The sequence below is a fragment of the Podarcis liolepis genome (assembly GCF_965112155.1).
Source record: "Podarcis liolepis genome assembly, chromosome: 6".
Taxonomy (NCBI): Eukaryota; Metazoa; Chordata; class Lepidosauria; order Squamata; family Lacertidae; genus Podarcis; species Podarcis liolepis.
Genome location: NC_139559.1, coordinates 77,346,782 through 77,373,002, shown reverse-complemented (window position 1 = coordinate 77,373,002; position 26,221 = coordinate 77,346,782). Strand labels below are relative to the sequence as shown.

Sequence of the window (26,221 nt, the reverse complement as noted above, 5' to 3'; positions counted from 1 at the left end):
ACCTGTTTGTACAGCCTAAAGTTTGCCTTCAGGGAACACACTATGTTCTGCCTGATCGTGAGTAAAACTACTTTTTGTTACTTATGAATAAGACTGTTATGTCTTTATTCTTTTTGGAGGGATCAAAGGGGTCTTACCAGGAATAATAGAACATATCTCAATCTGGGCAAGCCAGATTGAATTGTTTGTTGTCTTAAAAGGCTCACACAAGTCTACAACCGGGGGGGGGGGGTGAAGAAACTTCCTAGCGCAAGTTAGGAAGGATATTAATAATCAATATATCCTCTCTTACCACCCTCAACATTCCCACACCTTTACCTTTCTTTACCTTTACCTGCTGTCCAGCGTCTAATTGCTAGTGGCCATCTGCATCTTGTTCTAGCACTGAAAGATGCCACTGGAAGCTCACAAGCAGACTATGAAAGTATTCCAAAGTATAATGATTTTCAATATGGAGCTTCCTCCTGGCTGATAAAACAGCCATTTGTGAAGATGAAGCCAGGGAATCAGTTGGCAAAGGTTGGAACTGAAGCACCATATACAGACTTCCATGTGGGCACCATGGCTCTCCACTCTGCGGTTACGATAATACAATACGATAATCTTTATTGTCATTGTCCCATACAGAACAACGAAATTGAAAAAATCTACACCGGACATTCAAAAACCAACAAGCCTACTATCCCAGCTATCCCAGCCTGGTTAACCCCCTAAAAACTCTGATACCCCATAATTAAATACAATATACTCCCATAGAGACTACCTTACACTGCGTTTAAAACCAAAATTGCATTTGGATAGAAACTGTTTCTCAGGCGGCTAGTCCTAGTCTTTATAACCCTGTACCTTCTTCCAGAAGGCAGAAGCTGAAAGAGATCATTTCCAGGGTGCGCACTATCCTGCACCATCTCTAAAGCTTTCCTATGACACCTGGAAGCGTAGATTTGATCCAAGGTGGGAAGAGTGCACCCAATCTCAAGGGGCTGGAGGAAGCTGCTTCCAGTACAGTGTGAGGAAGGCTGATTACAAAAGGAAATTTTGAGGCATTTGTGGGTATATGTCTGGACACCAGGGCTTGCTGCCTCTGCTGCTGCTACTTCTTCTTCTTCTTCTTCTTCTTCTTCTTCTTCTTCTTCTTCTTCTTCTTCTTCTTCTTCTTCTTCTTCTCGTTTCTCCCTTTATTTCAGTGAGAAGGAGATCCAATGTGCAGGTTGCACTTCCAAGTACTTGCAGAAGAAAATGCTAGTATACTTCGGGGGGGGGGATGAGACGCTTTGTACTTGAACAAATATCGCTGTCTGGCATCTTCCAAAGCACAGACACATCAAAAAGGAAAGTATCAGGAAAGTATAGAAATCGGGGACTTTGAAAGAAAAATAAATAAATGCACTCCAATGTATCAAGAGTCAGGGCTGAACTAAAACCCTGACCCCACATCAAAGACCCTGATCCCAGTGTTTCAACAAATCTGGCAGTGATTCAGAGTGGGAGTGGGGAAGTACGTGATGTGGTGATGTCACACCAGCACTAAGATTGCCCAGAATTGAGAGGGTAGGTGGGGGTGAACTTGACACGGAATAGCCATTTATGTCAGCAGTTCTGCTCCTCGGCTCGGAAGGTGGTTACACTTCTGGTCGTTTTTGTTGTTGTTGTTTTTTAGTGGTTCTAAGGCTGCTGAAGTCTGAATATTGATGGAACCACTCTCACAATACAGTGGTGCCTCGCAAGACGAAATTAATTCGTTCCGCGAGTTTTGTCGTCTAGCGAATTTTTCGTCTTGCGAAGCACGGTGTCGGGAAAGTTTTGGAAAAGCTTCAAAAATCACCAAAGTCTTCAAAAACCTCAAAAAAGGCTCCCACACCGTGTTCTATGAGTTGCTCCTCGAAGTCAAGTCGCAACTGTATTAACGGTGTTAAGAAAAAGGAAACAAACTTGCAAGACGTTTTCGTCTTGCGAAGCAAGCCCATAGGGAAATTCATCTTGCGAAGCAGCTCAAAAAACGCAAAACCCTTTTGTCTAGCGAGTTTTTCATCTTGCAAGGCATTCGTCTTGCGGGGCACCACTGTACATCCTTTCAAAGGATGGTGGCAACCCCCCATCAAGGAGATACCATACTTCTGAGAAGCCACATAATATGGTTCACAGCACCTGAAACATTAGCAGAAGCATGCTATATTTTATCTTTGTGGCAGCTCCCCCTCCCTCCCTCAAAAAAAACAACAACCACATTTCTGGTCTTTTCAGCCTCCCTACCTCATTTTATTTTTTCCCCTGTTGAAAATCCCATCTAAACATTTCTTTTGCATAGTATTTTGGGATTATGAATTGAGAAGTAATGAAATCAAATTTGTCAATTCCTGTGCTAGAATACTTAACATTTTTGTGTTATCTGATATGTTATATACTCTCTTTTAAAACAGTGGCAGCTGAATAGGGAAGCCTATTTCTGTTCCATGTCATTTTCTCTCAATCATAGGTCCCTTCCATCCCATTATTTTGGATTTTTTTAATGCACAAAAATGTGCTATTATTATTATTAGAATTTATTATGCACATCTTATGCGTTTTGGTACACATTCCAGCATTAAAATGCATGTTTTGTGTTTCAATGCATTTCCCTTTAAACTATGCATTTTGTATGCACATTTCCCCCATAAAATAGTGCATTTTTGTTTGAACCAAGACTGCATCACAGAATTTGAAGTGTACAATCCAATTGATTCCCTAGGCTAAAGAGTTCTTGGATGAGCAAAGGCCCAATGTCCTAATGCAATCAAGAAAGCACACTGAAAGTGATGAATTGGTCGCTGAGAGCTCTGAGTTCTCAAGTGACTTCAAATTAGCACGAGAAAACATCCATCCAAAGTCAAGTGTTGTACTCAAAAAAGCAGTCACTCTTCTCTTTGGTGCACCTAAAATTCCCCATTCAGATCCACCCTGTTTTATTTTGTTTTTGTATTTCTGAGGCTGTATTTGGTCCTAGACCCCTGAACTCTTTGGTCTTCATTCCTCAGTTAACCACTATAGGTAAAAGCACATTAGGTCCAGTCGCAGATGACTCTGGGGTTGTGGCGCTTATCTCGCTTTATTGGCCAAGGGAGCCAACGTACAGCTTCCGAGTCATGTGGCCAGCGTGACTAAGCCACTTCTGGTGAACCAGAGCAGTGCACAGAAATGCCGTTTACCTTCCCGCCGGAGCGGTACCTATTTATCTACTTGCACTTTGGCGAGCTTTCGAACTGCTAGGTTGGCAGGAGCAGGGACCAAGCAAAGGAGCTCACCCCGTCGTGGGGATTCAAACTGCCGACCTTCTGATCGGCAAGTCCTAGGCTCTGTGGTTTAACCCACAGCGCCACCCGTGTCCCTTCTTAACCACTATAGATAACACCCAAAGGCTGCCCAGCAAGCTCTGTGAGAACAGCTGGGGCTCTACCTTTCCCCTCCATCCTTCTGAAACCAGTCTCCTGCATTCCTCAACAACCTACATGTATCTGAAGCTCAGGGAAAGGGGAACTTTTAGCAGTTTTACAGTGGGGAAGAGGCAGGAGCTAAAACATGAAAAGCTTGAGGCACACCCAGAAGATGCGTATGACAGCAGTGGCACTCACCTGACCGCTTCTGCTTACTGGGAAGGGGAGGTTGACAGGGTGCAAACACAGTGGCAGAGGCAAGGCAATGCTCCTGCAGATGCGTTTGCACTGTGGCAACCACTGTACCGCCTGGTGTGCAGCAATGCAACCAACTGGAGGTCAGGTGAGTGGCAGAGCCATACCACTGATGACAGCAAACAAAGTTTGCCAGGTGCTTATTTGACCAGGAACAGAGATGGATGGTTCAGTCTATTTTTGATCTGCGTTGCTTTCACATCTGTTCTTAAACCCATTCCATTTTGTTTCTGTATCAGCCTGGGAACTTTTAAAAGTGCATTATTTTTGTACATGTTTTTCATGAAATATGCATTACTTTGGCGTTTTACACTAAAGTATGACTTTTATAGGGACGCGGGTGGCAGTGTGGGTTAAACCACAGAGCCTAAAACTTGCCGATCAGAAGGTCGGCAGTTCGAATCCCCGCAACGGGGTGAGCTCCCGTTGCTCGGTCACTGCTCCTGCCAGCCTAGCAGTTCGAAAGCACGTCAAAGTGCAAGTAGATAAATAGGTACCGTTCCTGCGGGGAGGTAAACGGTGTTTCCACGTGCTGCTCTGGTTCACCAGAAGCGGCTTAGTCATGCTGGCTAAGCTGTACGCCGGCTCCCTTGGCCAATAAAGCGAGATGAGCGCCGCAACCCCAGAGTTGGTCACGAGTGGACCTAATGGTCAGGGGTCCCTTTACCTTTACTATGGCTTTTATATGCATTTCGGTATGACTTTTAAGTATCAATACCAAAGGTAACTGCATTTGGATATCCCTATGAGTCTGGGAGATGTGAGTCCAGTCATTTTATTTAAAAATACAGACTGCATGTAATCCTCAAGCATCCCGAAGCAGGAGCTTAAGCCAATGTTATAGATGATAGATGATAGATAGATAGATAGATAGTTGTTTTCGTAGATTTTCACGGGTACAGGAATGCAGGTTTTGGTGTCCTCGGGTGTCTTCCCGTGTAAAAGTTGGGGTGTCTAGGCGACGTTTCGACGAGGTCTCACTCGTCATCTTCAGGCTGGTGCTTTCGGCTTCTTGTTACTGGAACAGAGCGGGATCTCAGTGTTTGAGTTCCTATAAATACTGTAGAGGGGTGTGGTGTATATACACCACACCCCTCTACAGTATTTATAGGAACTCAAACACTGAGATCCCGCTCTGTTCCAGTAACAAGAAGCCGAAAGCACCAGCCTGAAGATGACGAGTGAGACCTCGTCGAAACGTCGCCTAGACACCCCAACTTTTACACGGGAAGACACCCGAGGACACCAAAACCTGCATAGATAGATAGATAGATAGATAGATAGATAGATAGATAGATAGATGATAGACAGATAGACACACACGCACACGTGTGTGTGTGTGTGTGTGTGTGTGTGTGTGTGTGTGTGTGTGTGTTCACAGCATTTGAATCTTTTAGCCATACACTCACACCCACTTAGGTGTGCACTTTAAACTATGTCATGTATGAAGCAGCCATAAGAGACTGCTTCCATATCAGCCTGTGGTTATTACTAATCCCCAGCACTGTCCTGAACTGACCTAAAAGCAACACACACACCTTGCTTCAGGCTACTACAGTATTTAATATATATATGTGCAAAAATATGCAGCTCTGCCTCAGCATCGATGTTCCTCTTTTGCTGAGTTGCCACAATATGTTCTTTTTTTGCAGGCATTGTTTGATGGGGGTAAAGGGACAGGTTCAAATTCTGTACCTCCACAGTCTCATTAATTTTAGAAGGGGTCGTACCTGTACAAAACGAGACTGTGTTTCCAATTCTCCGTTCTTGTGAATTTTAGAGCTCAGCAAAATGCCTAGCAAATCTGAATGCTGACACATGCCAGCGTATCATTCAGCGTTTGATATAACAACATTTTTATGTGTGAGAACGGAAACTTATGTATATAGATAGATAGGCAGTATATTCTGAGAGCATAATTGATGTTCTTCCTTAACAGGTTCAGAATATGTCCCAGTCCATTGAAGTTTTAAACCTACGGACTCAGAGAGATTTCCAGTACGTTTTAAGGATGGAAACACAAATGAAAGGGCTGAAGGCCAAGTTCCGGCAAATTGAAGATGACCGGAAGACACTAATGACAAAGCATTTTCAAGTATGTTTGACTTTTCTCTTCTTTTAATGATCACTTGAATGACTGCCAGAAGTGATGTGCTTCTGAGAAACAATGTGCGGCCGGCAAAGCTGTCGACTTGAAACGCTTGTCGGTAAGCGCATAATGAACCCCCTTGTTTCTGCTGCGACCATCCCTCTCGCTGCAGCGTTTCGCTGTGATGGGAAGTGACCATTAATTACTGACACAATAGTGGGGGGGAAATGTCACCACTGCAGAACAGAATTCTATTTTTGCGGCATCCATGATGGGGTTCCCACCGGGAGATTTATATTCAAAACAGCCTCTGTTTGTGATAAATGAAGCACACCCGGCAGAATTAATAAGAAAAGAGCAGGGAGCCATAGTGTCCCTTTAAACTCTGACATTCTGTACTTTCCAGGGTGGGGAAGTTTATAAGGAGAGAAGTTCATGTTGCTTTAATTCAGGCACAGGCAAACTCCGGTCCTCCAGATGTTTGGGACTACAATTCCCATCATCCCTAGTTAACAGGACCAGTGGTCAGGGATGATGGGAATTGTAGTCCCAAACATCTGGCGGGCTGGAGTTTGCCTATGCCTGCTTTAATTGGTAGCACTGTGGGTTTTTCGGTTGTTGTGTCTGGGTTTGTTGTTGTGGTTTTTTAAAAAAGGCATGATAGGTTGTTGGCTCTTGTTAAACATAAAGTAATGTAGTTCATTTTATTTTATTTTTGTTAATATTTTTAATTTTTACAATGTATCAGCAACAAAAGTTTCAAATAATAACATTACAACAGGTTGTAAACTTCATAAGGCTGCATGTCGTCCCTGTGCTTGTTATTCCAAGCATCTAGAAGAGCTCCTATTTCTCCATCAATTTATCAGGTTGATTTATTTGTAACTGCCTTTATTAAGTTAGTTTAATCATTGTCACAATAGACCAGATCTTTTCAATCCATTCAAAAACAGGAAGAATTGAGTGCCTCTTTTTCTATTTTTCCCACAGTCACTACCTTTGCAGCAGCAGCAGCAACATAATCGGGATGGTTCCTTACATAATTATCCTTGTCTGATTTTTTTAATCCAATTTTTTCCAGGAAGTGGAACCAACTGCCCTCTTTTCCTCCCTCCCCCTTCCTTAATCAGAATTTTATTTTGAGACAAAGTTAAAAATACAAGCAAAGAAAGGAACTTGCAGTGGAACAAGATTAGTAAAGAAAAAAACAAACTTACTGATAATCATCAATCCTTTGATTATTATGCATGTTGAACAACTAGCTTACTGACTATGCTATATGGCCCAACTCATAGTCAGCGACATGCCTTAGACCTGGTGTCCACCTCTAGTGACGTGGGTGATCTGACACTAAGTAATAGTACGTTTCTGAGCACAGTTCAAAGTGTTGGTGTTGACCTTTAAAGCCCTAAACGGCCTCGGCCCAGTATACCTGACGGAGCGTCTCCACCCCCATTGTTCTGCCTGGACACTGAGGTCCAGCGCTGAGGGCCTTCTGGCGGTTCCCTCATTGCGAGAAGCAAAGCTACAGGGAACCAGGCAGAGGGCCTTCTCGGTAGTGGCGCCCGCCCTGTGGAACGCCCTCCCATCAGATGTCAAATAGATAAACAACTACTTGACATTCAGAAGACATCTTAAGGCAGCCCTGTTCAGGGAAGTTTTTAATGCATGACATCTTTGTGTATTTTTGGTCTTTGTGGAAGCCGCCCAGAGTGGCTGGGGAAACCCAGCCAGATGGACAGGGTACAAATAATAAATTAGTAGTAGTAGTAGTAGTAGTAGTAGTAGTAGTAGTAGTAGAATGTACATTGTAGCCAGGCACTTGTATTTGGCTGGAATTTGATCACACTCTTGAATGGCTTCCACATAGGAAATAAATGAACACCCCCATGCCACAATACATAATGAGGATTCCTTGCTTGCTGCACTTGCAGATTATGTACATAATCGTACAGCTGGGGCTTGAGGGGAGACTCCAGAGCAGGTCTGGGGGCTCATAGACAGAGGAAATTGAAGTCCTGTTACACCAGCAAAGCCGCTCTGGTACAACACTGGATACAAACAGGGCCGTCTTTACCAGAGGGTGCAAGGGGTGTGGGGCACCCGGGTGCCGAATTCTGGGGGGCGCCAGGCGCAAGCCGACGAAGCTCTTAACGATCTACCAGTTATGAAATAATAAATAATTTTGATCAAGCTAGAAAAACAAAAGACATATATACCTAGGTATTACCGAAAGGTATACCTACTGTTTCACTAAAGGACTTTCTACTTTGTGCCCTCATTTGCCAAAGACACACAGCGGCAGTGCTTGTGATTCACAATGGCGGCACTTGTCATTCACAACAGTGCCATGCATATGAAATTAACTCTTACATCAAAATATTATGTTACGTATTGTGTTGAGCTGCTATGCGGCAGCAGGGTCAATGGCACCTTTGACATGACTGATGTTTCTCCTAAGTAGGTGCCTAAACAATACTTACAAGTGTAAGTGTGGTGGTGTTGTGTATAAATAAATGAGCAAAATGTTTGTTTCTTTTTCCTCCCTTCTTTTGTAAACAAGAGATAAGGTGTAAGCGTGATGTCTGACATAAGCATAATAAAAGTTAATTTGCGGGCTAAAGGAAATTTGGGGGTGCTGGGCAGAACTTTGCACCCTGGCAGCACATATGCTAAAGGCAGCGCTGAATACAAACCATTATGATTGCTTTGGAGACTTCCAATTACATACTACACACAACTTTGTCACTATATACAATTTCTGAAACAGATAATTCTGCAGGAATGAAAGATCTTTACATTTAAAAATCCGTTTCCCCCCTGAAGTTTGTACAGAGTGGACTGGGCTGACTGGCCTTTGTCTCCTCTGAGGCCAGGGGCGGTCCCGGCCCACAGGTGACTCGCCTCTCCTGGCCTTAAGGTGAGCACTCCTCCTGAGAGAACCCAGTTCCCTCTGCCTCTCTGCCCTGAGCCTCTGCAGCTCAGGAGAGGCTGGAGGGTTACTGGACCCAGGGGCAGCTTCACCTTCCCCTGACAGGGCTGGGAGAGGCGCACCTGCAGGCAATGGGTCCTCAATCACCTCCGGAGCCAGAGTGGATACATCTGGTGTCTGATCCTGAGGACCCGGCACAGGTGCAGGCCCTTCAGATTCAAGCCCCTGCCCCGCCCTAGAGGCGGGGACTCCTGTGCAGGCTGGGACTCCTCAGACTCAGCTTCTGAATTAGATTCCCAGGCCATCACACTTCTCTCTCTCTCTTGTCTAGTTTACATGCATGTGCACAGTGGAAAAAACACCACAACCCTCTGCAAAAAAGGGTTTTCATGTGCTTGTTATTTATGATTGAACCTTTTGATTCTTTTTGTGTGGTGTTCTAATGTAGAGGAACAAAAGCGAGCAATAAGTAATAATCCAAGCTTGCTTCTGATTTCTTTTTGGAAGAGTTAAAACAAACAAACAAACAGCAATGCAGTTGTGCACTTTGCCAAGGCAGGGGAGTCAGAGAAGCTCCAAATGAACCAAAGAAATGGAAAACTAGGACAAACTGCACATGCTCCAGTTCTGAAATCTATACTGGGACCGATTTTAGAGATTCTATAGGTTTCCCCAGAACAGAGTGAGGCTATAGGTCACTAGAGGAGACAACTAGCTCATCCCTAACCAGGGCCTTTAGACCCCAGATCCTTTCTCACTGCCCCAATATGGCAGCTTGGCAGAAGAGGGATCTTCTGGCCTGCTCTCTGCAGTGCATTGTGCCAGTACTGCAGAGGGCCAGAAAAGGGATCAAATGACACAACGGAGCCAATAGCATTTTACATGGTTCTACAATGAGTCTGGCTCCTGCTTAGTCAGAACAACTTGACTTTCCAGCAAAAGCCAAGTTGCGTGCTGAGGTCCCCAGGACACCCCTTCCCCAATAACTCACACCAGAGACTTAATTTTTGTTTAAGGTTTTTTGGCATAATTTTGGCCACAACTTTATTATCATACAAGATTGTGAGTGGTTGCTTAGTCATTGGTTATGACTAGCTGTCCCCCCCCCCCCCCGCCTTGGGGACAGCGCTGACTCCCGTGAGTCAGCGTGTGGAGGAACAAGACCAGGGACAGCTGGGACTGCGACACAGACCCTCAGCTATTCCCTGCTTGTTCCTTGGGAACTTACACGGCCCGCACCCTGCTCCAAGGGTTTGGACGAAGGGATGGTAAGCCCCAGAATTCCTTTAACGGAATTCCCAGCAGCATTGGAGGGGTAGGCACAGCCAATCCACACCCCTCCACCAACCAATTTTAACCAATGCCTAACCGCCAACCTTACAAGTTGTGACGATTTGCTACGCAGTAGGCAAAACCCAATTGGCACACACTAATCAGCCAAAAGGAAAAATTCCTACTGGGCCCCCGCACCAATGCGAACGACCCCATGACAGGCAATAGCAAGGTCAGAGCAAAGCCCAAACAAGGGAGGGCGGGCGGGTGATCCGGTGTCCACAGCGAAAGAGAAAGGAAAGGAGCTGTGGACCTTACTTAAATAACCTCAGGTCCCACCCCTAAATTGGCAACATCTAATTTACCCTAGCAACTCCCACCACCAATCTGATTCAAAGCTCTTGAATCTATCCAACCTAACAACTATGGGGTGTTCTGCAAGCCCCATCCGCAACCCATGCTCTCTTTCATTGAGAACATGCTTTGCCATTCTCCCAGCTTCTCTGTCTCTTAGCTGCCCTGCTCAACAGTGTGTTGCCTTACCAGCTTGCCGGCTCCCCGTTCTGTCAACAAGTCAGCTCACCTTTCTTCTAGACTCCTTTGCCTGCCTTGCTTCACCTCCTCTCACCCGCCTGCTCTGACAGGTAGCTTTCAGAAATGCTCCCCACTATCTAACCTAAGGACGAGAGCCATTCAAAAACAAAATCAGGTTGTCTCGGTTGGAGAAACGTTCCCTTTAAGATGTTATTTTCCTGCCCAAGAAAGGTTCAGAATGGTGTAACTAGAGGATATATCCATAGCCGTACAAGACTCAACGACGATTCCTATCATCATTGGCAATAATGGGAAGCTTGTATTGTGCCATTCAAGTATTTTGTATTGTCATTACACTTTCCGTGGTTCTAGCGTTAAGGTCAGCATCCAGCAGTTCCAATGAGAGCTGTCAAGGGCAACATCATGTTCTGAACAGTGTAACCTTTTAAAAGACCCGATATTTGGATTGGCTGGACCTTCAGCTTTGATTGGGTCCTTTGACTGGCATTTTAAAAGGAGCGCAAAGCAATCATATTACTTAGTAATTTTAAAAGGTCAGAATAACAGGCCGTGCTTCTTTCTTTTGGAAGAGCAATCTGTGAGATTGCTCAGTGCACTTCATGCTTAAACTGGGGACTGAGCACAATGGTACAGAGCAGGCTTTGTATGCACAATGACCAAAGTGCAATTTATGCGCTTCCTAGTTGTGTTAGAATGCAATGAACACATTTCTTATCTGTCACCAATATGGCCCAATTTGGTCTTTTGAAAACTTGTAAAATAGAGGTTCAGTTTTCCTTTTACTGGCATATGCTTGATCAGACATCTTAAGCAACTGAATTAGCTCAACCAAATTTCAATCAAGAGGTGGGGTTTTTTATAAAAAGGCTATTTCACTTGTGGAGAAAAAGAAGCAACCTGTCGCCCTGTGGATATCATAGTCACATTACGGTGTTTTTATCTCGTTCACAGTCTGAAAGGGCTGATCTGCCTCTTAGTGTGTGTGCAGGAAATGGGAGGATCTTTTAGAAAATGCATTTCTACCCATTGATTATTACAGACAATCTGAGCACTCATGTGTTCCCTACTTATGAAGCTTTCCCTTCTAAGTGATGTCAGCTTTGCCAGAGAGTCTGTGCATCCAACTGAGAATTGCAGGTCCTGAACTAGTGCCTGGAGAACAGAATCGAGTACAGTGGGTGGACATCCCTCATCTGTAGGGATGCCCACGAAAGTTATTAGCTGCAAAAAAACAAAAACAACCCAACACCAACCTGCTATGACCTGGCAGCAGAGGGATGAAGAGTGCTGCCCCTTCTTCAGTAACCTGCTGAATGCAGATGTTTTCATTTCTTCTGGCAGCCTACCGGTTCTGTTCTGGGCACAAAGGAGGGACAAACTTCTCCATTCCTCCTTTGCCAGCTCACTCACTCAACTACACAGGATCCCATTCGCTTGGCTTTGGCTACCAGGATTAAATACAAGGCTGCATTTGGATCATTTTGGATCCTTTGTAAAAAAAATTCTCAGGCATAAAAGTGTACCAGTCCATGTGGTTTCTTTTCTTTTCTTTCAAAATGCAATCTTCAGATCTTAAACCACAGCCTTCATGCTCATCTAACTGCAGGCAATAAGTACCACTTTGGCCCAGGTGCCAAATCATGGCTTGGTGCAAAGAACCAGAACAAAATTCACAGCCAAAGCACTCCTCCCGAGTCTGGTTGCTGCTGCACTACATTGTAAAAGACCCCGGACTAGAGTACCCATCTGCATGTACACAAATGTTTAAAGATGAGTGTTCATGCATATGTTAAGAGGACTATAAGTTGAGTGGTTAGTGTGCATATCAACCAGCCATTGTGAACATTCACCGGACCTCATGGAGAATCCTTCCAAGACATGGGTAGGCAACCTAAGGCCCAGGGGTCAGATCCGGCCCAATCGCTTTCTCAATCCGGCCCGCAGACAGTCCGGGAATCAGTGTGTTTTTACATGAGTAGAATGTGTCCTTTTATTTAAAACGGGTCTCTGGGTTATTTGTGGAGCTTAGATAGATAGATAGATAGATAGATAGATAGATAGATAGATAGATAGATAGATTCTTTATTGTCATTACACTAGTGCAACATTGCACAAGTGCAACGAAATTGGATGCCATCCCTTAAAAACAACAAAAGCAAAACAACAGCAACAACCAAACAAACCACCTTCCAACCACACCCACACCCACACCCACACCTTGCCTGATGTTTTTACATGAGCAGAATGTGTGGTTTTATTTGTGGGGCATAGGAATTTGTTCATATTTTTTTTCAAAATATAGTTCGGCACCCCACAAGGTCTGAGGGACAGTCCCCTGCTGAAAATGTTTGCTGACCCCTGTTTCAAGAGGCCAGGTGAATTATGCACAATGGCTGGTTGTTACGCACATGAACTGCTCATCTTATGTCTCCCTTGACATATATATTGTTCAAGTTTCTTAAAGGAAGAACAACCGTGAACAAATTAAGCACATTTGCCTCATAGAGTAAGGGACCGCTGTAAGTTGCTTCAGGAAATGGAGTCTGAGGTCTATAGCTCTTTCCTTTAACCCATATTGAAACCACTATTGAAACGAAGCCCAACGATGTACATAGCCATGTCACTGTGTTCATAAATTAAGATCTCTGGAACAGAAAGAGGATTTAATGTCCCATTTGTGAAGGTCTGTGTGAGTTTATGGTTCTGTGTCTAACAAAACACTCCCTCGATTCATCCTTTCCAAGCGGATATCATTTCAAGATTTCTGGGCACCAACAAAAAGTGGAATTTTCCTCATGAGTATAACATTATATAAGAGAACTGCAAAGGGGATTCTTGTTACTCTAATGCATTTATGGTAATAACATTTCAGCATGTAATTTAAAAATGCAATTTACATCTATTTAAATTAGCTATATGTAAAACATGCCTTTTGACATTGCCTGTGGATTTTTACCCCACCTCATCACCGGAATTAATATTTCCCAGGTGATATCCCCGCCCCCATAAAAAAAATTCATTAAATTGAAATGGTTGATACAATTAATTTAAATGTACTTTTGTCGAAACACTGCAACCACTATCATCATTATTATGCAGCATGGTACAGTGCTAACAAAAGCACCTCAAGGGATAAACCTATTCACTGAGCTGAAGACTGATTTTACAATATCAGCTCATTTCTCTCAACATCATGAGGGCATTTCTCAACCATCATAGGCAAAGCTTTCTTCTTAGAACCACTTTAGTAATGTATCACGAAATGTAGCGATTCCCTTTATTCCAAATGAGCAAATGCCAAAACCCAATGCAGGCGGGCAGGCAATGATTTCTGCTGGAGTCAGTGGAACCAAATCATGTCCAATCCAGATTATCCTTTTTTGTGAGCTTGCTTGCTCAGTGGTTGCCGCCAACCAAGTTTGACTTTGAGTAAAGTCATTGAAATTAATAGACCTAAGGCAAAGGGTAAAGGGACCCCTGACCATTAGGTCCAGTCACGGACGACTCTGGGGTTGCGGCGTTCATCTCACTTTATTGGTCAAGGGAGCCGGCGTACAGTTTCCAGGTCATGTGGCCAGCATGACTAAGCCGCTTCTGGCGAACCAGAGCAGCGCACGGAAATGACGTTTACCTTCCCACCAGAGTGGTACCTATTTATCTCCTTGCATTTTGATGTGCTTTCAAACTGCTAGGTTGGCAGGAGCAAGGAGCAAGCAACGGGAGCTCACCCCGTCGAGGGGATTCGAACCGCCGACCTTCTGATCAGCAAGCCCTAGGCTCTGTGGTTTAACCCACAGCGCCACCCGCATCCCAAGACCTAAGTTAGTTGTGTTCATTAATTTCAATGGGTCTCATCTGAGGAGGACTGGCATTGGATACAACCCCAATATTATTGTTCGCTTAGGACCCACCTACCATTTCTATACTTCCGTGTTATCTTTCCATTCTTCTGCATTTGCCTCCTACGCAGATGAACTGGCCAGTCCATTTTTGCTGTTGTGGATTTAGAAGCTGAGATCTTTTCTTAATGGATTGGAGAAGGGGTGTATGTGTTTCCAAATCACCTTTCAAAACCAGGTGATAGGCAAAATGATTGATGGAACTCGTTTAACGCAAGGTTAAAGTATTGACCAAAGTAGTACAGTGTGCTAAGGAAACTTTTTTCGGAATCAGTTTGGGGTCTGGGGAAGCTTGCACTTAACAGAAATCTAGAAGAAACAGACTATCTGTGGGTGAAGAATCCAAATGTTTTAGCATAAAGGTCAAACCACGCACTTGGGCATAATCAAAATCCTTTCCTCTGGGAAACTGCTTTGTGAGCAGTTTTAGAGGAATAATCATTTTATTGATACTTAATTGGCCAAAAGGCAGGTATAACCAGTTTTGGACATGGTTAAAATATTGGCAAAAGAATCAGTCAGGTAGGAGGGGTTGTTTATCAACACACCAGCCTAGATTCAGGGGTCTTCATGTGGACAAGGATCTCCTTTAGAGCTGCCACCGTTGACAGTGTTGTACACTTATTGAAGTGCCCAGGACGCTCTTAGTGGATGAGGCAGTTCTGTACAGATCAACCAATCGCCTCTTCTAAATAGAAAAATCAAATAAATTCACTAGCTTTCTCACGCACCGCAATGATAATAGTGGAATGCATGTATATAGCTAAGCAATCTGTCATTATTTGGACTAAATGGATGTATGGTTCTGATCAAACTAGCTTAAAAAATAATATTCCTGTTCTTCTTAGTTCTATACTGGGAAAGGTTTGATTTAAAAGAAAACAATTTCTCTTTAAGAACAGTATTTAAGAACATACAATTTATCCAAAGCTTTAAAGCCATTCATCTCGGGGCTTCTAAACCTCTCGTGGGACACTAATTTTGATACTACGATCAATAGGAATTTCAGGCATAGATTTGATAAGAAGCATAAAAGAATTTTATTAAAGAACTTAGAGGACGTAACATTTTTAGACTTCCCTAATGCACACTTCACTGCTTTTTTCGCAGGAGCTGAAAGAGAAGATGGATGAGCTCCTGCCACTGATACCAGTCCTGGAACAGTACAAAACTGATGCTAAGTTAATCACCCAGTTCAAAGAGGAAATTAGAAATCTGTCTTCAGTCCTCACCGGGATCCAGGAGGAAATTGGCGCCTATGATTATGAGGAACTCCACCAGCGAGTGCTCAGTTTGGAAACCAGGCTTCGAGACTGCATGAAAAAGCTTAGTAAGTTCACAATTTCATGGCCCATTTCGCCCCGCTGCATGTGGGTTTGAATGCGGTTTCAAGCCATCTGGAATTGCAGAGTTGTAATCCGACACATCAGGGAAGGGGCACAGGTTGGCATCCCACTGCACACCCCTGTGGCAGTAGATGAAGATGGCCTCTGATCACAGTGCTTTCCCACAGGCTAGGAGTGGGAAGGGCTTGGAGCTCAGCTCAGGAAAAGCAATAGTCTTATAGTCCAATTTCCTTTGCTTTGTAGCTTATCTTTGGCATTTTTATTTTTCGTTTACTTTCTAAGAGGGAATCAGATGCTAAAATGTACTTTGACTCAATAGACCCCCTTGCAAAATCCAAGGGTCTTGGCTCTTCCTCTTTCAGCCAAAGACAACTTTTCATGTAAATATACATACTCGGAACACCACCTGCTTGGTGGGTAAGCACAATTTCAAAGAGTAATGGCCCATCTATACACCTCTGTTTTATTGCATCTGCATGCAGCAAAATCCCACTGACACATTATTCATGCATTTGAAATACTTTATTGTCACTTGTACAACTTGTATACAGTGAGATTACACAAGCACACCCCCCCAGCTCTCTTAGTCTTAATTCCCCTCGTTTACTGACGCACACTCACAAAACCCAAAAGTCAGTTGCCCTGTTGTCATCTTTTCATTCAGCAGCCTAACAGCCCACGGATAGAAGCTGTTCTTTACCCTGTTGGTGCGACTAATCATGCTTCTATATCTTCTGCCTGAGGGCAGGAGATCAAGAAAGTGCCGGCCAGGGTGTGAATCATCCCTGAGAATTTTCCTCACTCTCCTGAGGCAACGTTCTTCCGCTATTTCATCCAGTGAATTCACGGGAAATATCTTGTGCTGTATTCACCACCCTCTGTAGGGTTTTTACATTTTTTACATTTTAAGTTTTTGTGTCCAGATTGCTGTAGGAAACCATTGCTCGTTTACACACACACACACACACACACACACACACACACACACAAATGCACTGGAAAAGGTAGTTCATCCATCTTCAATTCCAATACAGTAAGGCTTCTGGGCCCGTGAAATGATTCAGTTTGTTAGGAGGTGAAAGCTGAATGCAGTGTGGGACACAGCAGTTCCACTTATAGGTGCATCTTTTAATGCCTGAAGCTTCCTCAAAATGGCTTAAATCCAGGTATTTCTAGATTCTGATTTGTGGCATAGTTTCTGTTTCCTTTACTTTCATTTACAGCGGTACCTTGGTTTACAACCATAATCCGTTCCGGAGGTCTGTTCATAAACCAAAACAAGTTGTAACCCAAGGCACACTTTCACCCCCCCAAAAAAAATTGTTCGTAATCCAAAAAAATAAAGTAAAATGGGTTGTAATCCAAAAAAGTTCACAAACCAGGACACATCACTTCCGGGTTTGACGTGTTTGTAATCCAAAACGTATGCAAACCAGACTGTTTGCAAACCAAAGTACCACTGTATTTAAGGAATCAATATGCCAAATTTCCACGATTTAAAACTATGACACCCTTATGTACTAGGGTAGTTCTGTTAAATTCAACAGGATTGATCCTGAAAATAGGCTGGAAGTTATGGCTCTAACCCCAAACACATTTTTCTTGTAAATCTCACTGATTCTTGTGGAACTTAATTACAAGTAAGCATCATCTTGGGACTTCTGCCTGAGCAGTCTCCATGCTCGCCACTTCTCTTATGTAAAGGCTCACCCCTTATTTCAGCCTGGCTGGGGCTGGTGGGAGTTATAGCCCCAAACATCTGGGTTGGTGAAGTCTGCCTTGTTTCCTAAAAGGGAGCCTCTCTCACATTCATGCAAGCACTCCATTGCATCATATTGATCCATCCTATCTAAGATAAAAGGCAGCATGAATTTTAAAGTTTGGTGAACTTAGTCAGTTAATGAAAGTGGGAACGGAAGATCACTTGTACTAACTTCACAAGAACTGCAAGTGCATAAGAATTAACTTACAAAGTTTCTGAAGAAGAACATTCACCCTTCATTTCTGTCAACCCTGCATCTTTAGAAAGAGCCCAATTAACTGAAAGAAAATAATTAGTCAAAGATGGGGAATAGCAGGATTATCCACATCACTGTCTTCTAGACTGTGTCACTCTCCTACCAAGTAGGATCTGCTGCGGTAAACTGCATAGTAACTGAAAAACTGTATAGATATTTCTCAGTATCATGAATCCTAGTGGATCCTGGAGGCAAATGAACTGAGTCAGAGGTAAAAGATGATCTCTGGATTGAGTTATCCTTTCAATAATTCATTCTCAGAGTCTCCCTTTGAAACTAGAAATAACACAGTGAAAGAGAGAAAGCAAAAAATAAAGCACATGAACAGAAAGGAATTGTCTAGTGAAAATCTAAACAGCATGCAAGTGATCAGAGTGCTAGACTAAGGACTGATCAAATCCTGGCTCAACTAGGAAGCTCACTGGCTAACCTTGGGCCAGTCAACGCCTCTCAAGGAGGTGAGGTGAGAGGCTGTTGTTTTCTTGTTTCTGTTTTATCTTGCATTTTCATCTTGTGAAAATATATATGGTATATAAATCTTATAGATGGAGATGATGATGGTAACCACCTACCTCACAGAGCTGTGAGGATAAAATGAGGAAAGGGATGACCTGGAATAAAAATGAGGTATAAATGTACAGTTATGTTCACCTCTGGTTATGTATCCTTCGGGATATGTGCGTGGCAAACCTGGAAGTATTTTTCTGGGTTTCGCCCCTGCACACATGTGCAGAAGCGCTCTATGTGCCGTGCACATGCACAAAAGTGGCACCCCCAGATTCACAAACCTCGGGATCCGACCGGAGCTCCGGAATGGATCCTGTGCGCAACCGGAGGTACCACTGTAATCATAAGTAATATCTCTTTAGGGCTTCTGCTCCATTTTGGTGCTTGCCTGAATGCATGAAGTGGGAAGAGGACAGGGATGAATATGTAAGCCTCACTTCCAACACCAAATACGCCAGCTCCACTTCAGACTTGTCTGCATCAACAGGGAAGGCCTGAAGCAGAGTTGGTCGATTGTGTTTGAGTAAGGTAAAGGGACCCCTGACCATTAGGTCCAGTCGTGGCCAACTCTGGGGTTGCGGCCCACATCTCGTTTTATTGGCCGAGGGCACCGGCGTTTGTCCACAGACAGCTTCCGGGTCATGTGGCCAGCATGACTAAGCCGCTTCTGGCGAACCAGAGCAGCGCATGGAAACGCCGTTTACCTTCCCGCCGGAGCAGTGCCTATTTATCTACTTGCACTTAGACAGGCTTTCAAACTGCTAGGTTGGCAGGAGCAGGGACCGAGCAACGGGAGCTCACCCCGTCGCAGGGATTTGAACCGCCGACCTTCTGATCGGCAAGTCCTAGGCTCTGTGGTTTAACCCACAGCGCCACCTGCGTGTAAATGCACATAAAAACCTCATCATGAATGGGGACTCCGTCAGAACAGGAAGATATGAAGTGCAGCTAGTACTTGAATGCTTGCTCCTGCCCCATTTTTAAATTCAGCACCAAATGCAATCCCCCCCCCCCGGATCAGCTGCATTTAGGATCTCCCAGTCAGAGCTAGCATGTTCTTACAGTGTTCTCGAGCGCCATCCATCCCTGGCGCAAGGGGGTATTGCTTTCGGCACTGAATTCAGCATCAAAAGCAAGCTCTGCTTTTGCCAAGGAAAGCAGCACAACCATAGGGCTGGTTTTTCCTTTGAAGTGTGATCACCTGACATCATATTACATCAGGTGAGCCCCACCCCACCTGTCAAATATTCCCACAGAGGGTGAGCCAGCGTTTTCTCTGCTGCAAGATGTGGGGCTCAGCTCTTGTTTCCAATTAAAGTCTGACCATCTCTGCCCTTGTAGAAAATGTCCTGGGCAGATGGCTTTTACAGCCCACACTGCTCTCCCTCAAAACTATAGCTGCACATCCCGAATTATGTCCCTAATAGACACTGGCAGCAAAGGCATTTGTCTTCCTGACAGTCCTTTGCTACCAAAACATTGGTATGAGTCTCATATTAGTGACGTTAAAGGAGTCCCTTTCAGCTAGCAGGAGAGTCAGAAGTAAGCCGACCTGTTCCTAATGCATTCAGAATTGCTAATATTTGCCGTTCATTTCAGAGGTGACAGAAGGGCATAGCAGGGGAGGATTCCTTCATTTCCTCTACTGCCTTCACCCCTGCTAGCATGGCAGCCTTGTGCAGCTTTTAAAAATGATCTCTTTCTATCTGTTTTCCAGAGGAATTTTGTTAGCAACAACAACAGTAGTATTACTTTACAACTAAATATCTCTCTAGAAGCACCTCAGCAGAGGTCCCTCAGCAACATTCTCTCTGGTGGGACCCTTCCTCTTTCAGTGAGCCTTGGGCTTACCTGCCTGTGGTGGCCATCCTTGAAATTCCCCACAAATCCCTAAAGTGAGGCTCAGTCAGGGATAGTATGGGAAATTAACGCCATGGCTAGATCCAGCCCCAGGTGCTGCTCAAGAGTTCGAAGCTTGGGGGAAAGTTAAGAGGGCCTAGGGCAGGTACAGTGGTACTTTGGCTCTCAAACGCCTTGGTACTCAAAGAACTTGGAACCCAAACACTGAAAACCCGGAAGTCAGTGTTCCAGTTTGCAAACTCTTTTCAGAAGCCAAACGTGCTCTGTTTTGAGTGTTATGCTTCCATTTTGAGTGCCACACTTCCGTTTTGAGTGTTACGCTGAGGTCTGTCTGTTTTTTTGCTATTTATTTTGGGTTTTTGTTTTTGTGGCTCTTTTTGTTTTGTTTTTGTGACTGTGTGGAACCCAGTTCAGCTACTGATTGATTGATTGTGTGACTGCAGTACATTGTTTATTGTTTTCGTTTTATGGATCAGTGGTCTCTTTAGAGAGTAAAATTCATGTTTAATTGCTGTTTTAGGAGTTGTTTTTAAAAGTCTGGAACAGATTCTCCATTTGGCATTACTTTCTATGGGAAATCGCACCTTGGTTTTGGAATGCTTTGGTTTTGGAATGGACTTCCAGAACGGATTAAGTTTGAGAACCAAAGTGCCACTGTATTAAATATCTTCAAATATCCCAAGGGCTGTCGCATGGAAGAGGATACAAGCTTGTTTTCTCCTGCTTTGGAGGGTTGGTCTTGAACCAGTGTTACAAGAAAGGAGATTCCAACTAAACATGAGAAAATAACTTTCTGACAGTAGCAGCTGTTTGACAGTGGAACGGGCTCCCTCAGGAGGTTGTAGTCTCTCCTTCCTTGTGGGTTTTTAAGCAGAGGTTGGGTGGCCGTCTGTCATGGATGCTTTAGTTGGGATTCCTGCATTGCAGGGGGTTGGACTAGATGACCCCTGGGGTCCCTTCCAACTCTTATTAGTAGTGGGACCCACGACAGTGCTGGTGCCCTGGCATCTGCCCATGTATGCCAGGTGCCAATGAGTTCATGGCTGAGGTGCAATTTCAAGCCCCAATAATTCACAGCTCATGTTTGGCCACTCTGGTATAATGCCTTTCAGAAAGGTTCCACACACAGAACAGTGTGAAGACTGGGTTCCCTTTCCACAGAGGAATCATTTGCACTGTGCGGCTTGTTTTTAAGTATGTCTCGTTCTAAAAAGCCATTTTAAAACTGGTACTTGTGGAGAAATTAATGAAACAGCTAAAGGCAATGGAGAACAACACAGTTTCCAAGGATTTTGTTGAACGACAACACTAATTGGTTCCGTTTATTTGAAACGGTGAAAGAATCAAGGTCCTACCAGTACCACATGGGCAATTATGAGTGGATTGGCTAAGATAACTATATCATTAGTTATGTTACACTCTGTGAACATCCATAGAAACACACTTGTACTTGTTGTTGTTGTTGTTGTTTAGTCGTTTAGTCATGTCCGACTCTTCATGACCCCATGGACCAGAGCACGCCAGGCACTCCTGTCTTCCACTGCCTCCCGCAGTTTGGTCAAACTCATGCTGGTAGCTTCAAGAACACTATCCAACCATCTCATCCTCTGTCGTCCCCTTCTCCTTGTGCCCTCCATCTTTCCCAACATCAGGGTCTTTTCCAGGGAGTCTTCTCTTCTCATGAGGTGGCCAAAGTATTGGAGTCTCAGCTCCTTCCAGTGAGCACTCAGGGATGATTTCCTTAAGAATGGATAGGTTTGATCTTCTTGGAGTCCATGGGACTCTCAAGAGTCTCCTCCAGCATCATAATTCAAAAGCATCAATTCTTCGGCGATCAGCCTTCTTTATGGTCCAGCTCTCACTTCCAAACATCAATCACTCGTGGGAAAACCATACCTTTAGCTATATGGACCTTTAATTTGTACTTACCTTGGTGCAAATAGTAAGAGATCTAGACAGTCAGGGACAGGGGAAGAATTGTGTAGACGTTATTACTGTTATAAACTGGAGAGGGGGATTACTAGGGTTTCTCTGTAAGAAGTGATTGACTTAGTTTTAATTTCCCCTTAAGTCACGTTGATCAGCTTCTTGGTGAATGCAATAGTGAGCGAAGAAGACATTTGACGTGGAATACTGGGTGGGTAGACTTTGAGAAAGAAGTCAATCATTGGGGAGGATTTCAGCAAGAATCAAATGGGACCCTGTATTTCCCCCATTGCTTTCCTGCCCTGAACTTACAGTTCCATCCATCAGTGCCGATCCATCCCTTGATACGTTCCCAAGGTCAAGTATTTCGTGGGTCAGTCACTGGGTGTTCTTCTCCAAGTCATTTTCTCTCCCAGCAGTTTCCAGTGTAGGCCTTAAGCGGCTCAAAATAGTACAGGCTGATCCATCAACCTCACCACTCACACGAAGACGTGCTTCAGGGCCTACCTTGTCATCCTGAGCCGTTCCCTGCATGCAAATGCAGGGTCCGCAGCTGCCGAAACTCAGAGTGCTGTGAAGGCTCATTAATCAAGCTCACTTTCTTTTCTCTGATTCCCCCCCTTGATTATCAACCCAAGCAGTTTGGAAGAATTGGCTCCTGACAAAGTTTTTTTTTTTAAAGAGTTGGTTCTTTTCAAAGCCTTTGTTGTGGGAGAAGCATCATAGCCACTTCAGAAGATGGCTTTGCAGGGGTTTTGGTGCTTGTATCTGTGTGTAACTGGAAGTGCAGTGTATTTAAATTAAATACAGTGGTACCTCAGGTTAAGTACTTAATTCGTTCCGGAGGTCCGTACTTAACCTAAAACTGTGCTCAACCTGAAGCACCACTTTAGCTAAAGGGGCCTCCTGCTGCTGCTGCGCCACCAGAGCACGATTTCTGTTCTCATTCTGAAGCAAAGTACTTAACCTGAAGCACTATTTCTGGGTTAGCAGAGTCTGTAACCTGAAGCGTATGTAACCTGAAGCGTATGTAACCTGAGGTACCACTGTAAATAAAATTTGAAACCATTTCATGCAGGCCATCAGGAGCCGTTTATAACAAAGTAGTAATGTCCACCCACAAACACACTGGCGCCAGCACCAGGAGGTCCTAGGGGCCTGGGCACCCACCAAATAATTGTGGTGGGTGCTCAGCCCCTGCACCATGGGGCCTTGGACGTGACTTCTAGGGCTCCCAGGCACCACTACAGCATGCGCAATGTGTTTCAGCAAATGCCCGCTTGACTACCTACCCTCCTACTTCCAACAAGTCCAGGGGGTGGCACGGCCTGTCACCTTCCTCCTTCGTTCTTCTTCTTTTTTTCTTTCTTCTTTTTTTGAGTTTGACAAAGAGTGTTTTATTTTATTTTTTCAAACCACCACATTTATCTTAAACTGCATGCTTTGCAAATGCAAGCAGACATTTGTATGAGGACATTGGTTTGAGGATATTGAAGATAAGGAAAACAGGATTTCCAGACCTATAGTCCTCCTGATTTATTCTCCCCCCCCCCCCTTTTTAAATTGGTTTTCACATATTACTTTACAATACATATATACCGAAGCCAACACTATTTCCTCCCCACCCACCCATACATTTACATTTCTATTTCCTCAATCCATCATATTATTCTTTTCTCCTTCTTCCCACTTCCCTCCACCTCCACTCGATTTCCTCCACATTATACAATTTGCAATAATCTTTGCATTCTACAACCTTCTCAAATCATCTATATATTCTTATTATCTTTCCTTACTAAGAAGCTTCCTCCTTCTTAGTCTCAGTGTTGCACCTTGTAAAACTCAGACAGGAGGAGGAAGGAGATAGAATTAGATTGAGTTGTTGCTGCCTCTCATTGCCTCTGGCTCCACCTACTGTTGGCCTCCCTGCCTTCAACCCTACCGTTGGCAAGAGCAAAGCTGCAATTAAAATAATATATGTGGTTGAATATTATCTTGCTATTTCATATTCTACTGATTTTTTTTTAATTAAAAAAACTTCACTTTTCAATGAACTATTATTCCAAACAGTCTTCTTTAAACCTCACATAATACGCCAATTTTGGTTAGAGTCAGTCAAAATTTGCTCAGTCCAGGAGGATATTAAAGAAGTTCTTATCGCTGCCATCACTTATGTATTGCTACTTTAAGTAAACTGTTCACCTTTTCTAAGTCCCCCTGCAAGATGCGATCCTTCAGATAACCCCAAAGCAATATTTCAGGATTTAACATTATACCATGTCTGTTCATCTTTTTTATTACTTCCATAACTTCTTTCCAAAATGGTTTGACAGGAGGGCAGAACCCAAAATATATGTATTAAAGCTCCCCGTTGGGTTTAACACCTCCAGTACTTTTCCTTCTGTAATCCCCACCCCCCAGAGAGAGAGAGAGAGAAGAGGTACCCTCAAAATCTCATTTTATGAAAGATTTAAGAGTGGCGGATACAGTCTTTTCGCTATGTTCTGATACATCCAAGTCCTCTCTGTTGTAAAGATTGTGATGCTGAAATCAATTCCCTATTTACATTGAAAGTTACATTTCCCCCGTATTTTGTGCACCTGTTGAGTCTCGAAAAGACCTATATTTCTGCGCAAGCCTACCGACTTGCTTTGCTCTGAAATGAAGAAAAACAGGACTATTTGATTTAATTTTACAAACAGCTTCTGATTAAGTAAAATGTTGTTATTATGCCATATATATTTTAACCCGACCTAATCCAAGAAAATAGTCATAAAGAAACATCTCCCAAAAGATGGATTGAGGGGAACATCTAGATAACAAGAACTCCACAAATGGAGTGTTGTGACTGAGAATTCCCTCTCCTCTCTCTACTGGCCTAGCTTCAGATGGGAAGGAGATAAAATCCAGCTACATCTGGACTGCCACAGATTCCCCATCCCTAAACTAGATGTTTCCAGGGAGAAGGGAGAGACACACACACACAGGACGGATGCTCCTGCAACATCTACTTTCATCCAATGTAGTTGATTGACTTGAGTGCCTATTCACTTTGTACATATTTCCATTATATCCATTTAGCCCAGCAATGGATTCAGTGCCTCAAGGCAGCTTATCAAAGCACTTGCCCCATTATTACAGAATGAGAATAGGCTCGGATGATATAGCGCATTCATTTCCAGTAACTTAAGTGTAGGAAATGAAGTCATAACTTGGCCGGTGCAGTCAGAACACACAGCCTGTTCTGCTGGTCTCCAATTTGACCTACTTAGTTATATGCAGATTGAACAAAGCATTCCTAAAACTAACTTCCATTTAAGCATTTTCATTCACGTGGAAGGGCAACTTGTCGTCTTGTCGTCTACAAATCACTCAACCTTGTTCAAATTCGCCCAACGCAATCCTAGTAATTTTGATGAAAAGAAGGTGCATTTTTTATATGCTCCCCCCCCCCAAAAAAAGAAATCCATGAATGCTAGGGCTGTAGATGGCTCCCTGATCCAAGGGCTGATCTAGCATGTTGGAGAAAAAACCCTATGTGATAGCATCTTGCAGTGTGGTGTAGTGGTTAAGAGCGGTGGACTTGTAATCTGGGGAACCGGGTTCGCGTCTCCGCTCCTCCACATGCAGCTGCTGGGTGACCTTGGGCTAGTCACACTTCTCTGAAGTCTCTCAGCCCCACTCACCTCACAGAGTGTTTGTTGTGGGGAGGAAGGGAAAGGAGAATGTTAGCCGCTTTGAGAATCCTTTGGATAGTGATAAAGCAGGATATCAAATCCAAACTCTTCTTCTTACAGTGCCCTCAGAGGAGGACCGCACTTGTTTCTTTCCATTTAATAAATAAATACAAAACAATAAAAATTAAATCTCACCCAGGATGATCTAGAGAAAGGGGCCTTGCATTGTTTCTTAATTAGGATGTAAACCTCTAATTAGGATTTAGGCATTTAATTAGAGTATAAGCATGTGATCAGGAGGCAGGGGGAAGAAGGAGATGCATGCTATTCTCCAGCCAATGGTCCAAAGGCCAGAACCTTATTTCTGGGTGGAAGCAGAGTCTCTTACAAGAAGAAAAACCCAATGATAGCTGTACAAGCTTCCTGGGTATGGGCCCATGCTTCCAGGCATGATACCACATACAAATATATACAC

The 26,221-nt window shown here is 43.8% G+C and overlaps 1 protein-coding gene across 3 annotated transcripts in view; it reads left to right on the top strand.

Annotated features, from left to right (window-relative positions):
• Window positions 1-26,221, top strand: part of OLFM3 (olfactomedin 3) — a 166,406-nt gene that overhangs the window by 133,630 nt on the left and 6,555 nt on the right. For all 3 annotated transcript variants that reach the window (XM_083511166.1, XM_083511165.1, XM_083511167.1), the window contains exons 3-4: window positions 5,605-5,760; window positions 15,523-15,742. In XM_083511166.1, coding sequence (XP_083367292.1) covers window positions 5,605-5,760; window positions 15,523-15,742 — 376 coding nt within the window. The remainder of the gene's footprint in view (window positions 1-5,604; window positions 5,761-15,522; window positions 15,743-26,221) is intronic.